Source organism: Dipteris shenzhenensis, chromosome 23 (genome assembly GCF_047967505.1).
Source record: "Dipteris shenzhenensis isolate YYH24624 ecotype China chromosome 23, Dip_SZ_1.0, whole genome shotgun sequence".
NCBI lineage: Eukaryota > Viridiplantae > Streptophyta > Polypodiopsida > Gleicheniales > Dipteridaceae > Dipteris > Dipteris shenzhenensis.
In genome coordinates, this window is record NC_141618.1 from 23,300,044 (window position 1) to 23,315,777 (window position 15,734).

A 15,734-nucleotide genomic window follows, 5' to 3' on the forward strand; every position below is an offset into this window, starting at 1 on the left:
GAAGCCATGAGCCCCGAAGATTTTGATTCGCCTCTTGTCTTGCTTTGCCTCTGTGACTATCTCTCAAAATAGAACCTTTTAAAACTTAAGGAACTATAATCAGAGAATAGAGAACACTCAAGCAACAACTGCCCTTCTCTCTCTTGCAACTGAAATCTTTCTCTCTTTCTTTTGAAGAACAAGAACACTAGATATCTCTCTAAATGGAGAACTCTCGAGATCTAAAACTAATTATACGCTCTGAAACTAATCTAAGAATGGGAGCAATCCTAGTGAACTACTAATGAGCTAAACTAGGAGAGCTAAACCTACACTCTGATACCATGAGAAAACATGTGTGCCTCAGGTTCTATGGAGTGCTCTAAGGCAGATGGAACCGATGTGGAAACATAATGAAGAGAGTGCTCATGACATGTATCTCAAGTGAATTAGGTTCCAAGATAGATTAGCTTGGACTCATAAACAGAATCTTGAGTGAGTGTGCATTTCTCTCTTTATACTCAACAATACATGATAGGCCTCTTATATAGAGAGTGCCCTTTGAATAGTCAACACTTGTGGGATCCTCTAGTCCACATCTCTCCTTGTGGATATCCTTAATCCACATCTCCACATCATGTAGTCCACATCCTAGGGTGGCTACTTTAATTCTTTCCTATACCATACCTTAGCCTTTAATCTATGTGCTCATGGCACCATATCTCAACAACTACTATTAAAACTGTAAGCTTTTCCAAAAGTAAATCACTTCATGCAGCTTATAATGTCAGCTTTTCAATTTTTTTAAAGCTTCCTAGTACCTACGATTTTTCATGCAAGTAGATTGAAATCTTTAGTCATGAAACTAAATTAAAATCCTAAGCCATGCAACTAACAAACTCTTCACCTAATCCTAAGCCTTTCCAAAGAGTCAAGACAAATTACAATGTAAAGACTTCATGAAAAAGACTAACATCATGTATTTTTTCAAAGACTGCACCTACAATGTTACATGCAACTAACAAACTCTTTACCTATTAGTATGTAAATGCTGATTATCCAATTAGTATCTAAGTGCGAGTGGATTTCGACCAGCAAAAGTGAGCCCACCACTGGCAGTAGATATTGTTTTAAACTTACAAGGACTAACAAAACTTACAAATATCTTTGTAGCTTTGTTTATCCTTCTTTCTTATGCTTCTTGTCTTTCCCGAGACTCCACGGAATTCTAAGAATATTGATAATGTGAATACTACTTTTGCAGTGCAAGTTTATATAAGATTAACAACACCACGCGGTATAGCTAAACACCACATGGTGTAACTAATTATACCATGTGGTATGTTGGTACAGGGTTGGTACACTGAGCGATTTACATAACATCGCATGGTATAAGACATTATCGATAGGTGTTATCTAAGAATACCGAGCGGTAACCTATTGTAGCCGGTCTCAGTTGAAATTCGCTACTAGGCCGTTTTAAAACGCCCCTCGGTTAAGTAAAAAACGTTCAAAATGTTTTAATACTACCTTTTGAAATAAACTTTTTAAAACTGCCAAAAATCCTTGGTCCTCTTGAGATGGTATATGCACACAATATGCACTAAGGGTCGAAACTCTAGAATGGACAGATGTGAAACTAGGTAGGTGACTAGATAGAAAATTATTGGAAGCACTATCTTTGAGTTCAAGTTCTGCTCCAAGGAATCTACTGGACCTCTGGTGCATCTAGGTTAGTCAAATGCACAACCCAAGTGATTTCACAGAAGCCCCTACATGCAGCTTGAATAGGACACTATATTAGGGATAATGCAACAATGCATTTTAATGCAAGGCATTGCGATATGGTTATTGCAACGTTTGGTCTTGGGTCCTTGGGGCATTGTGTTAATATTATCATCACGGGCATAGCATTACTGATATTGCCTCATCATTGCATTAATCTTATCACACCATGCGATGCATTCTAGACATTTCCCCATGCACTGCATTAGCTAATGCTATTGCATTGTGTTAAATCTATTGCAACATGAGTTGAGTTTGGTATTGCAATGTGGATAAATGGTTGATAGCATTAAATGCTAGCTGGGAGTTGGTGAGATCTGTCAGGGTTAGGTCAACCAATGTCCCATCACATTATAGTGCAACATACATCGCATTAAGCTTTTTGCAACATCTCTTGTGCATGCAATTTATTTATGGGAGTTTGGGAGGAGTTTGCCTTTTTCTAAGTTTTTGTGCGGGATTTATGAGCTTGTAGGAGTCCTATACTATATATTCTACCTATTGAAAACCAAAAACAACAAAAAACACACTTAGGGTCCAAAATGGGGACTTTTCTATGATGACAGTTTTTGCCTTCCCAATAACTTGAAATTTACCCAAAAACATCAACTCACCGCATTTTTTTTTTTATTTGCTTAGGCAAATACCTTAGCAACCCTCTAAACTAGCTTCTACTATGATTTGACAAAACTCACATTCACCTCAAATGCTTCAAAAACCCAAAAAACGTCTTTTCTTCTTTCTATTCCTCAACCACTTTCCTATTCTCTAATAGTAGCAAGCATTGGGCAATGGGTAAATGACAAGAGAAGACAAAACACAATGCAAAAGTGTACCTGGTGTGTGGATAAAAAAGGAAAAATATTTTTCACTTGTTGCATGTTGTTGGGTGAGTGCATAGCTATGTATATAGCTAGTTGGTTGTGGAAATGAGCTATGGATACTCTCATGAAGGACTCCACACTGATGATATATTGTCTTGAGATGGAAGACACTTCTACAGGGACTCTGGGAGATAATGAAGTGCAGTGAAGGAGCACCAAGCTAATCCAGAGCAGTGTGACGGGGTTTTGTTGTGGGATGACATGTACTCTTCATAGTTGTGTGATAGTCTGTGGGGAACTGAGCATTACATGCTGGTTAGCAGGATATGTGCAAAGGTGGAGTGCCTAAGGTTGAGTATAGGCAACTAATTGCCTTGGTATAATTTGAAGGAAAGAGTGGGAGAGTGGTGAAAAAGTAGAAGGTGACGTGGCCATAATCAAAAAAGCATGCATACAGGTGGCTACGTGATGAGGAAGAGCAAGCTTCTGGATGAAGGATGGCGGAAGGGCTCAGAAGGAGCTTGAAGATCGGACGCGAGGGAGGATCATAGAAGAAGGGAGAGTTTCGTGAGCTCTGGGGGCCGGAGAGAAGGCAGGCTGGGGAATGGTCCTGAGAGTTGGAAGGTGGCCTGGGGAAAGCCTCTCGGGTTCAGAGGCCATAGACAGGGAGAAGTCGGGTGGGTGGCTCGCAGATGTTGGAGTGGAGGATTGTGGGTGGCTCAGTACGTACGATTGAGCTGAGCGCAGAAGCGTGGGCTGTGTAGGGGAGGTACGTGATGCAAGGCTTCGAGAAGGACTGAGCGGGAGATGTATAGCTGGAGCGAAGCTGTAGTTTGAAGGGGAGGAGCATATGTAGGATTGAGCGAAAGGATTGATGCTGGAGTAGAACGCAGAAGGGCTGACCGTGGTTTGCGGATGCAGAGTGGAGTTGAAGGCTGGAACGAAGGGAGCTATGGCCTGGGGCTTGTAGACGACGAGAGGCCAAGGGCTTCGGGTGCTCCGTGAAGAGGGTAGCTGCTGTGCTCTGGACCCTTGAAGGTGACGTGCGATGGGGGTCTTGCTCAAAGGTTCGGTGAGCTCGTAAAGGTCGTGCAGGAGCAGGAGCCAGAAACCTGAGCGTGCAGTCATTGTGGTGAGAGGTTCTGGAGGTGACTATGGAAGCCTGAGGTTTATTTGATTGAGGGGTCTGGCTTGGTATCCAGAGAGGATTGTAAGCGACGGAGAGTATGCACGTTGTGCTTCTTGGTCTCATGGAAAGGTGTTGCTACGTCTCGGGCAGTTTATTTGGGAAGATGCATGAACTCCATGATCTCTGTGAGGATGAGGAGATACGTGGAAATGGAGATGAACGATGAGCTGCAGTGGACTAGTGTGAAGAGTCACGGGCGGTTGCTCTTACTAGTTTTCTTGGCTGTGAGAAGCTTAGCTATTATGGAGGCTTGGGTGGAGTATCCTCAGTGACAGAGACTTCATGAACTCGTATGCAAAGAGATAGCGGGATAAAGGAATTGCAGGCTATTTTCACGTAGGAGCGGTGAGAAACCCGTGAGCGATTGAAGGTCTTGGGAAGAAGCTTGTTCGGTGAGCAGGAGGACTATGGAAAGAGAGCTATTTGGAAGGCCAAAGTGACTGAACCGATTGAAGAAGTGGGCTGAGAGAATAGGATGGACAATCATGTATAGAAGCTGAAGTACCTTGGTTTGAGGAAGCATGAGCTGCAACAAGAATGTGGTTGGGCTTGCATGAGATTAAAGAGGCTGAAGTCTTTGCTTGAGGTGTCTTTTGTGTGGGTTTGTATATGGTTGACTATGAGCTATTGCTTAGTAAATGGCAGGCTGCATCATTTATGGTACTTGATGTTGATCTTGGGAAGACATGATAAGATGTCTGACTTCTGACCGTGGCCATTTTGTGGGTTGGATGCATTTGAAGCTGAATGCTTTCAGAGTTATTGAAGGAAGGAGTCCGCTTGTGATGGGCTGTGTGGTCCACTGCATTTTTGTTTGAGGTTGTCTGGCTCTGGAGAAAATGTATCCAAGAGTGAGTTGTCTCAGGAGATCTATAGAGAGGAAAATGTTGATTGAATGCCTTTTGCCTTGTGATTGTGTTGTTCGGGTGTTTTGAACGTGGATGAGTGTGGCTGTGAAGGCGGGTTAGGCTCTACTACTTTTGTCCATCCACTGGCTATCCCCAGCAATTATGCCAAAAATTTGTGGTCTCGATAGTGACTCCCATGTTGTGGGGACATTGCTGATACACTAGTGTGCTTTATTCAGGCTTTACTCCACTGTATTCCTACTTGGGAGTAACGGAAGTGCTTGTCAACCGGCTAGTGTCATTGTAATGGCTTTCACATTGTTGCAATGTGGTTCCACAGGAGAGAGGAGAATGGAGAGATGGGGAGAGAGAGAGAGAGAGGGAGAAGAGGTGGGAAGAAGGAGAACAAGGGGGAAGCAAGGAAGAGGGAGTGACAATCACAAGGAACTACAAGGAGACAAGAGAACATAATCTCCTATACAAGCCACATCATGATCCTTATGGGATCTGCAAAATGGTCATGATGTCAAATTGGTGCCTTTGTTAACCAATGTGATCAACACTATTCTTATTTTAACATGCATTGGAACCCCTCGGTAGAATGCATATTAGAACTAAATATTTGAGGACTATAGTCTTTTGGCATGATTCATCATTCCCTCGATAGAATGCCCATCAAAATAAAATCATCTAATTGTACTCTCTACCATTCTAGTTGGAGTCTGGTTGCTTAAGCATTTAATCATGGCACGTAAGTCCCTGGGGAGTAGCCTCAAGAGCACTCCAATTTTTTGAGATGGTCTATAACTTTCTTCAGAGTCGAATGTGGATGAGATTCAAATGTGGAAGATCTAGTCTTTTAATAATGCATGTGAGAATGATATCATATAATTATACTTCCTTCCTTCCTTCTAGTCTTGAGTATTTTACATGGTCTGTAATTTCTGAGCAATTTTGCATGACAACCAAATTATCTAATTGAACTCTTAAGTCTTCCTCATAGCCTCCCTACTACACCAAGCTATCTTCTGCTTAAGAATTCCTTGGATTTCTTGCTCAAACAATGGAATGAATCCACTTTGCATACTGCATCAACATAAGACAAAGAATCCTCAACTTTTCCCCGATTGTCCTCCTCTCGACCCTTGCGTTTGTCGACTCCAACACCTTCCTCTCGCTTTTGCTCCCGAGGCTCACACACACCCATTCTCCCCTCTTCCTTACCCTCAAGAGACTCATCTTCATTCATTAGGCACTCCTTGGGAACCTCGTCTTCTGAAACTTCACATCAACGGCCCTTCGCTCCTTTACCTCCTAGTACTCCATGCTTCCCTGTACTCCAGATGACGGACCTAAGAGGCGCTCTCCGGTTTCTTCGATTTTCAACCAACTAGGCATATCGTTATAAAGTTTGTAGTTTTATTTTTATAAAATAGTGACTATTTGTGTGTGTACATAGAGAGAGAGAGAGAGAGAGAATGACAAGACCATGCACGCTAGGTCCATGTTAAATATAGTTCTTCTATTTCAAAATGGGAAAAAAAAAACAACTCCGTATGTTCGTCGAAGCAAAGTACCACAAAGTAAATATAGAATGTTCGCAACTGAGTTATAACGAACCCTTGCTGAAAGCATGCTGAAAAAAAAAGTCATCTCGCAGGGACTTGCCGTCTCTTGTCACGGCTGGAAAATGTTTCTCTCAGCATAGAGTATGCCCTGAAAACACACCAAAAGGCATTCAATTTGCAATATGCAGAGAGAAAAAGGAGCTTATGCGCAGCGTTGAAGTATTATCAGCTTATGCAACAATGTATGTGAAAACGTAAGAAGAGAATTTACAAAAAGCAACTCACGCAACAGGTATGTGTGTGAACGATTCACAGGGCAGCTTGTGCAGCAGTGCATGTGAAGAATTCGATCAGATTATCAATCAACGTAATATACAGAGAGGAGCTTAAGTTTTGTGAAGTAGTCTGAGAGAGAGAGCAGACTGTATGTGTCATTGTAAGTAGAGAATTCAAAGAGAAAGTCACTTCGCAGCAGATGTATGTGAGGATTCACAGAGAAAGGACAAGCAGTGTATGAAAATACTCGCAGATTCGCCTTTCAGCATTGCAACGCACGAAAACTTTATCGATCATCGAAAAAATGTCTGAAACATCCGCTCAAACACAGAGAACTTCAAGGAGCTTTTGCTCAGACGCGCGAGAGAGTTCTCACCAGCGCATGGTGCATCTCGAATGCGCGAGCTCTTCCTGCATAGGCCACAGCTTCTAGGGATGCGCAACATTTCCTTCAAACCCACGAGGCCAGGGAGCTTGTCCACGAGGCATTGGATCTGAGTACAAACATCTGTAGCGTTAGCCGAGAGTTGGGTCGCCAAAGCAGTGCAACAAGCGCTGTTTGGCGGTATCAGGGAGCCAGGAGTGACTGCGCTGGAGCAGTTTAGGATGCCAGAGCTGAGGTATTGTTGGAGATGGCAGTCGGAGACGGCAAATGCAGGCATGTAGGAGATGAATAGAGCGATGAGGAGGAGCAAGCGAGCAGAGGAAGCATCCATATGAGCCTGTGGGAGCTGTTCTGGGATGCAGATATGTAAGCTTTGCTGGCGACATCGTCAATATTGATCGCTCTGCGGGTCGGAGCCTCGCAATCTGGAATTTAGATTCTTGTAATCACGGCCATATCATGTGCTACGTACAGATGCAACGTCCAATTCTTTCCAGCCTTTTCACGATGCTCCATCAGGCTTTCACGAGGCTGCCAAATCCAACGGTTCCAGCGTCTTATCGGGCTCTGAGTCACGTGCCAAGATGCGCAACTCTCAGCTTCGTGCAACAAGATGACAAGAGTAAGCCTGCCAAAAGCAAGCAAGCTCCTCCTTCCCGAGTCCCCACCTCTGGATCGCCATCGCATGGTGTCCTGTTTAAGTGTGACATATCTTCACCGGTTTCATCGCCAGCTTGCTCAGTGCCTCATTCCAGCGCTTCGAGTGCATGCATGATAGTGCAGCTTGCTGAGTTTGCTGAGGGTGCCTGCATGATAGTTCAGCTTTCCTGGAAATAAATCCCAGCCCGTCGGATCTCACGATCTTGATTTACAGGAAAACACCCAAGTTACTTGGCCAGTTGCTAAGTATATTTGGCCGCTATATGGACTATTGTAAATAGCTAATAATAGTTCAGTTGATCTAGCGGCTTCGAATGTGCCACATGGTTTTAGAGTTTCATAAAACTCTCTAGTGGTGGCCCAAGTAAAAACCCACCGAAATGACAATTGGAGAGATGAATTGAAAGAGAGAGAGAGGAGGGGGGGGGAGGGACGGAGGGAGAGAGAGAGAGTGGCTAAAAATACGGAGGATTTGTAGAAAAGAAATAGTAAGTGGATCATAAGATAGCTCATTATTTTCTGAAGATCAAAAAATGACAATTTTTCTTCTTAGAATCGTCTTCACTAAGACCTACCTCACGACAAGCCAAAAACCCACCGCAAAATAAAAAATTAACCACAGACCGACAAGTCAATCATTCCCCTTAGAAAAAAATCAGCAGACTTAACCTCCAACTGACACATAAGCATTCAATAACAAAAATAACCAATTAAAATCATCCACGTGTGAAAACATACCACAACATTTTATTAGCTAGATGAAACCTGCTACAGCAGGTACATCTCACCAAAAACTGCCAAAAATGGCATGATACAAAGTCATAAGCCAACCGGCCACTAAACTAGACCAAACTAATATTGATTACAAAAACTTCATCCCTCCCAATTACATCTTCTTTCCCAATCCCTCCACAACACCGCCACCACCATAGAAATTGAGAACACAACCTTTGAAAGATCTTGAAACACTATAGCTACCAGATCCTCCACCACCGCTAGCAGAATCCACAAAAGAATCAAACCCGTCAGGGCAACAGCGAGCCATTTCCTGTAGAAAGTCATCATCCTCTTCAAGAACCTCGATAAAATGTGATACATCCTTCAAAGTCTTAACTCCCACTCTAACTGGCATAGCAGCAATAGGAGAACCAACAGAAACAGAAACACTAGTAACATGTGAACCAGCAGCATAAGAAACACGAACAAATCCACCAAAAAAAAATGTCACTAGAAACATCAGAACCACCACCAGCTGCCGTCGATGAGCCTCCATCAACAGAAACCTCCAAAACAATTAACTTGGGAACACCACAACCAACCTGCATCTTACCAACAATCTCGCCACCAAAACCAACAACCTACATATTACCTCCACAACCAAAAACTAAAGAACCAGACAACTAATTTCCATCACCAACAACCACCAAAACACCATCAACTACTACCGAAAACTTGGCCATACGTTCCCCTAAGATGGAATCATAAGTTCTTCTCTTAACACTCGCATCATAAGGCCTTGCAAACAATAAGACTCTCAAATGCACGCATCTGAATGTCTTCAGTAGCACCATACTTCTGCAAGGATGAAAGACATCTATCACCAGAAAACTGGGTCACTACATCCGAAGGAATACTAGCAAATGCAAGCCTACTAAAAACAGTACTCCTCAAACTGTTATTAGTAAATTTACCCTTCAAACCTCCACTAATAGTGTCCAACATGCAAGAAACAATGCCTTTTAGAGTCTTCACACCTGCTCTATTGCAATTATACCAGATCTAAAACAAAACAACACATACAAACTCAAATCATATGAAGCAAACAAAACAAACTGGCTCAAACAAAAACCCATACCACTATTCGAGGATTGTCAATTGGCTCTGCAGAAACACATAAAGAAGATTATCATCACCTGCAACCATGGCAGGCATATGTCACATTAGTTGATCAGACATATAAACACAAAGTCTCCTTCATAAGACTTCAACGGTGTCCAAAGATGTCCGGCCTTGTAATGCTTGACAAACATAGAGCATGATTCTTTGTCAACCATTCATCAAACCTACACAAACCAAAAACAAAATTAAAAAACAATACTTACTCTAGGAACTCACCAAAACCATCAGAACCGCGAACAAATTGTGCTCATTGGATACTAGAGTTTGCTTCCACCCCCTGAACAGCAAACCATAACAGAAGATAAAAAGTGAATCACTTCTGGAGGCCTTGAGGATGAAAAAATTAAAATCAACATCATTCAACACAAGTATCTCATCCTTCAAACCCACAACCTTTGAAGGTTTCAAACCATCAACCCAAACACAACGGTTCATTGCATTGGTCAAAGATAACTGAGACTTCATGAGCAAAGGATTATTAAAGATAGTGAACAGTACCAGTAGCTACTAGCAGCAAGACACACCTCTTGAGCCCTCCTTGTAATCTGATTAAAAGACTTAAAAAGCACCATAAGTGTAGTATGCGGATAAAGCCCCCCCTCACCTTTCTTCTTGCACACTTGAATTGCACACTTGAATGATAAACTTACATAGCATGTCCGCAAAAATCCTCATATCTAGATCCTCAAACTTAACTGACATGTCGACACCTTCCACAGCCCTCCATGCAGCAAATCTCTGCCTCACCCAATTATCCTTTTTGACACTATGGTTTAGACCTCCTTCCTCAACCTCCCTCTCCAAACTAGCATCCCACGGTAGAAAACCAGAAGCACCACCTTCAGAAGAAACAGCACCAGCAACAACAATACCTGAAAAACACAGACAAAACCATAAAACACAGACAAAACACAAAATCCAAACACAGAAACCACAAAAACTTACCACCTCGATCGCAAAAATCCTCATCCATGCTACACCTACCACCTCCCAAACCAAGATAAATGACCGCATCACTCCCATTGTCCAAGCAAGCAACCAGATTAACACCTTCGCTAGCCGGACAAGCAACAACACCACTTCCAGGAACCAAATTGCCTTTAACCTCCTCCTCACTCAAACTAAGCGAGAAACAAGGATGATCCTCGAGAGAATCCATACCATTTACCACCAACAAACAGCTTCGAATCGCAAATGCTCAAAAGAACATAGGAATCCCCATAGACCCCTCCATGGAAAAAGAAAACCAGAAAAATAAGCGCATCATTAGAGGCCCCTCCATAGCAAAAATGCACCAGCAAAGAACAACAAGGCGCATCAGATACAGACCAGCATAACGCACCACCTGAGGAGCCCCTCTAGAGAAAAGGCCCACATCCCAAATAATAGAATCACATGTAATTCAAATGAGCTAGCTATACACGTGTCACTTGATTACACGCCAATGAATTGAAATCCACAACATGTCACAACTCGCACATGCCACCAATATTACCACTCACAAAATGGGAACTAAACTAACTGTGGCACACTAACCAAAAAAATGCCAATGCCAATGACACACGTTAGTCCACCCCTGTGATCTGCCATGCATCGGTGTCCGAAAAATGCATGTGGTCGGCATTTCCTAGCCGGGAATTGGCCCTCAAAGCTTCTTCCTTAAGGTCTAGAATTTATGTTGAGCCAACTAATCGTACAATCTTAACTTTTGGAAAATACATCCTCACGCAGTAGCTGTCAGTGTCAGATTTCCCAGCCCCTAACATCGCCATCAGTCTTGGAAGATGGCCTTGTTTGAGCTGGCCACTAGAAGTTGAGCCTGTTGTTGCAATCAATGGCGGCTCCAGGACCTTGACTTTGGGGAAATGCCTTCCGTGGGTGGGCATTGTCGTATTTCCCTCAGATCACTCTGATTTCAAGGAAGACCAAATCTGTAGAGTCGGTGGACATCAACATCATACTGGTATCTCAAATCTCGTTGGAAGATGAATCATGGGTTTCCATCATACGAGAAGATTCACAAAATGCAGAGGTGGCCAAAACCCATTCATGATAATGAAAATCCTGACAATCTGTAAGGCCTCCCACTCTTGAGAAATGCCTCCGTGGGCTTTTCCCTCATGTCGTCACGCTTGAATGTTAATGTTGTCACAACTTGAAATGGCACTACAACCCAAAATTTCGAGCTAGCAATGGACAAGTCTCTCGTCACACTCAAGGTTAGCCCCCTATAGGCCCTCAACATTGGAGAATTCGCTCCAATGGGCATTTCCCCTCTAATCCCACTACTACTACTCCTGCTATTGCTACTACTTGTCCCTCCTAAAATACACATGAGACACCTAAAATGGGACCTACACTCTCAGGAGCCTTGTCTTGTTCACGTATATAACATTATCATATAATGGTGAATGTTTTCATAGAATATTTTGGTTTGTTTCTAGATGGTTTTAAAAAACCTTCACAAATTTAAAAATAATAAAATATCAAAATGTGTCATCTTTATCAATTTTATAGAAACAACCTAGGTATAAATATGAGAAGAATCTAGTCTTTAAGATGCCATTAAAGTGTACAAACCATAATAGACTAAAAGATAAAAGTAGATAAAATCATTAAACAAGGTGAATGACTTTTGTCATTCATAAGGCCTGTCGAAAAGGTTAGTGGAACCAGAAGCTGAAGTAAAAGACACTAGTAGAAGAGAGGGAGGAGGAAAGATTACGAGGGAGGAGGGGTGGAGGGGGAAGCATGTGTGTGTGTCTATGTGTGTGTGTGTGTAAGAGAGAGAGAGAGGGGGGGGGAGAGAGAGAGAGTAGAACAAGTGAGTACAAGTACTCATGAGCACTGCCTTCATTAGTTATGTCAAAGGAAAACAATTGTCAAGATGAATGAATGCAACACCTGTGATGGAAGCCCGTGTATAGGAAAGTTCGAAATGATTTACAAACTCCGTGAAAGAGAAAGAGAGAGAGAGAGAGAGTGAGTGAGAGTGAGTGATTGAGTGCATGTGTGTGTGTGTGAGAGAGAGAGAGAGAGAGTGATTGAGTGTGTGTGTGTGAGAGAGAAAGAACCAAAATAGTAGGGGGCCATGTGATGAAAAATGGTGTGGGAAACTTTTTAAAGAAAAGTGTAATGATAGTGCTGTCTGGAAGGCAGTGCTAAAAATATGGAGGAAAGAAACATTAAGTGAAACTTGGACCAATCCAAGAATTATAGATTTATTTTTTAAAACAAAAGGCCCATTTTCTCTTCTAATGCAATGCCTTCACTAAGACCTACTCTACGGCAGGCCAGAAACATGAAATTTTTATCCCATTATTTGGTTCTCTAATCATAACTCTGACAAAGGGATTACAAATCATGTCAGAAGACTAGAGTGTTCGTAAGGATGTTTACTCACTATGAGCACCCAAGCCTGCCCAACCTTCATTCAATGCATCTCCACCATGGGCGGGAAATCTTGCCTGTCCATGAACCTTGGGCATGCCCACGGTGGGCCAAGTGTGTAAACACCCTAAGGTTAGAATGAATGAAGAAAGAATAACTACATGATTTAGCTCTCATAGGCATTTTGCTAGGGAAATTGTAAATCATGTCAAAAGATTGAACAAAGGAAGGAGCATGCTGTTGTATGCGAGATTCCTTTTGAGGTAATCAACCCGTAGCTTGAGCGGCTTGCAAAGCGAGGAGCTTATTTGTTTTTTACAAGGAGAGTTCCATCTTAGGGCAAGTGCCACAGAGGTGCCCAACTTGTGGGCACCCAAGAAAAGCTTTGGAGAGTCTTCAATGGGTAGGGGGGTTACACACCGCCCAAGCAAGAATCTTTATAAAAAGGGAGCATTTAATGGGAAATGATCCTGTACTTGAATTTGATTGGTTGAAAAATGGGTGTCCAAACTTGGGCAACCAAAGTTGCCTGCCCAAGAAATCTCTTATCATGGGCACAAGGTGGCAGTTGACTCAGCTTTTGGACTCCCCTAAATTTTTACGGTAGGCATCCTTAAGAGGTGTTTGGATTTTTTTAGCCCTCCTTCGTCCATGTGTCATGATCTGTACCGTTAATGTCAATCTAGCTTTTCAAGAAGTAACTCTAAATTTGAAAGGCTTTATAGTAATAATATAATGGAAAGTGGAGATTTATAGCTTCTCTCTTAGTTATTAATACACTTTCTTCATAATCTCTTTCTTGTCAAAGTCTTTGCACCACCTTGGAGTACCTGATCCAGGTACTTTCTTGTTGTCTTCTTCCTTGCTTTTTTTACTTTCATGTTGCAATTAACCATGAAGACACTCCTTTGAATAGATTGCCTGACTCTTGGCAATTGTCGAATCGAGGAACACCAGACCCATGCTTGTAGAGTAGATTATGTCTATTAGCTTTGTGACTTGAAGGTGGAAAGCGTGCGTGGCGTTCGTGTCTATGAGCGGGGGTTGCTATTGTTGCTGATCCTCATCTGAGTTTTGACAGACGAGTACCCCCACTAGCCTGCTCCTCTTGGACTCTGTTTGCGACAACCTTAGAAACCAATTTGTTTAAAGAGCCCTCTGCGAGCCATGGATAATACTTCTCTGACCATTTGTGAGGATGGGAGCGACAACACACTCGAGAGGAGCCGAATCAGGATTCTACAACTACTAGACGAATTCAAAGGCATGGGAGATAGTACGCTAACAGAAGATCAAAGTGCTATCTACAAAAACATCTTCAAGATAGAAGCAGGGCTACACATTGTTTGTAGAACACCAGGCTCAGGTAAGACATTCATGATCAAGTACATTACATACAATCATGTTTTGCACAAAAAATCCATAGTTCTGTCAACAACAACTAGTGTTGCACCACTACGCTTGAGCCACCTAGCAACAACAGTCCATCATCTATTCGCCCTTCCAAAGAAGAACGATATGTTTTGTAGCGCACTTGCCAATTCCGATAAACGCTACTCTGCTTTACTTGCGGTAGACACAATCATCATCAACAAGATATCTATGATGACAAATATGGTGGTTTGACAACTATGTGAGGTTTGCAAGAACATACGCTAGACCCGTTCCAATGTAAGAAGGTGATTCTTTTCGGTGACATGTTCCTTAGGCATATCACAAAAAATGGGTTTTGGAAGAGAGGAATGCAGAAGGTCATTCTAGGCCGAAGGAGAAGACACAAGCCTCTAAGATTTCAAAGAGGATCAAAGACTTGGCAAGAAGCTCGAGAGCAAGAAAGGAGAACCGTTTCTCATTGTTCAAAGATGCTTACAAAGTCTTTTCCCAACATTGATTTGAAGGCTGGGAATAGCATGGTCAGTGTTTCTTCGTGGAACCTTAGAGGATGTTGCGATAAAAAGACTTGTTGGGTTCTCCTTCACTAGAGCTGGGTATAAGTCTTTTGTCAAATGTTCCTCGAGGTGGAGGGGGGGGTAGCCATTCTTATCACATGCCGGGATCACCTGCAAAAGAGGTTTGCAGAATCCTAGCTGGGTGATACAGAAGTTTTTCCTGGTGTCAGGATCCCAGTGTAGCTTGGTCGAAACCTTTGGTTTCAGAACGGATCAGAATGAGCTGCCTCAATGGCTGAAGGATCTTGGGGTGCAATGGGTAAGGAGAGGTGAAGTTTTTAGATATTTACCAATTGGCTTAGGAATATCCCTTAGACAAAGATTTGATTGGTTCAAGAATAAACTTAAACAAAAATTACTCTTTTGGCCTGGTCTCTCGTTGGGGTGGAATGCCCGTTTCTTGATTCTGCAACATGTCCTAGTAGCCTCTACAATTATCTTGCCTCAGTCTAGAACTTTTAAAAATATCATTGGATAGAGGTGGAGAATTGGTTAGGGCATTTCTATGGGTTGAGGAAAGTGGACAACGAAAGATTCACTATATTGCTTGGGATGTGTTATAGACACCAAAGAGTAAAGGTGGAGTGGGGTTGGTAGATGTAGAGGTCAAAAATAGATCCTTGATATGCAAATGGATGCCTAAGCCTTTTAAGGTGGATGTGCCTTGGGTACAAATGGGTGAATGGTTCATTGAGCAAGCCAAAGGTATTAGTGTTGGATCTTGGGCCAATATGCCTTGGTATGACAAGATTTTTTCCTCTTTTCCAATTAAAATCAAAGGTTCTAATTTGGTGGATGGTTTGGTTAGAGCCTAGAAGTTGGGGGATATCACTTAAAGTGAAGGGGCAAACATCGGCTCTGCGGTGATGCTAGGCTTTTAGAACCAATTTGGTGGGGTAGGGTTGTACAAGATGATAACTCATTGGCTACTTTAAAAATCTTATGCCAAGACTTTATATAGAAAAGGTATCAGGAAGTGGTT

At 42.4% G+C, this 15,734-nt stretch overlaps 1 protein-coding gene across 1 annotated transcript; it reads right to left on the reverse strand.

The window, feature by feature from the left end:
* Positions 1-6,148: 6,148 nt before the first annotated feature.
* LOC147887130 (uncharacterized) lies at positions 6,149-7,247 on the reverse strand. The gene is made up of 2 exons (XM_087394014.1): positions 6,846-7,247; positions 6,149-6,341 (listed from the first exon to the last, which is right to left on the reverse strand). Exons 1-2 carry the CDS (start codon positions 7,183-7,185, stop codon positions 6,325-6,327), a joined length of 357 nt encoding a protein of 118 aa, XP_087250140.1. The 5' UTR covers positions 7,186-7,247; the 3' UTR covers positions 6,149-6,324.
* Between the last annotated feature and the right edge of the window lie 8,487 nt (positions 7,248-15,734).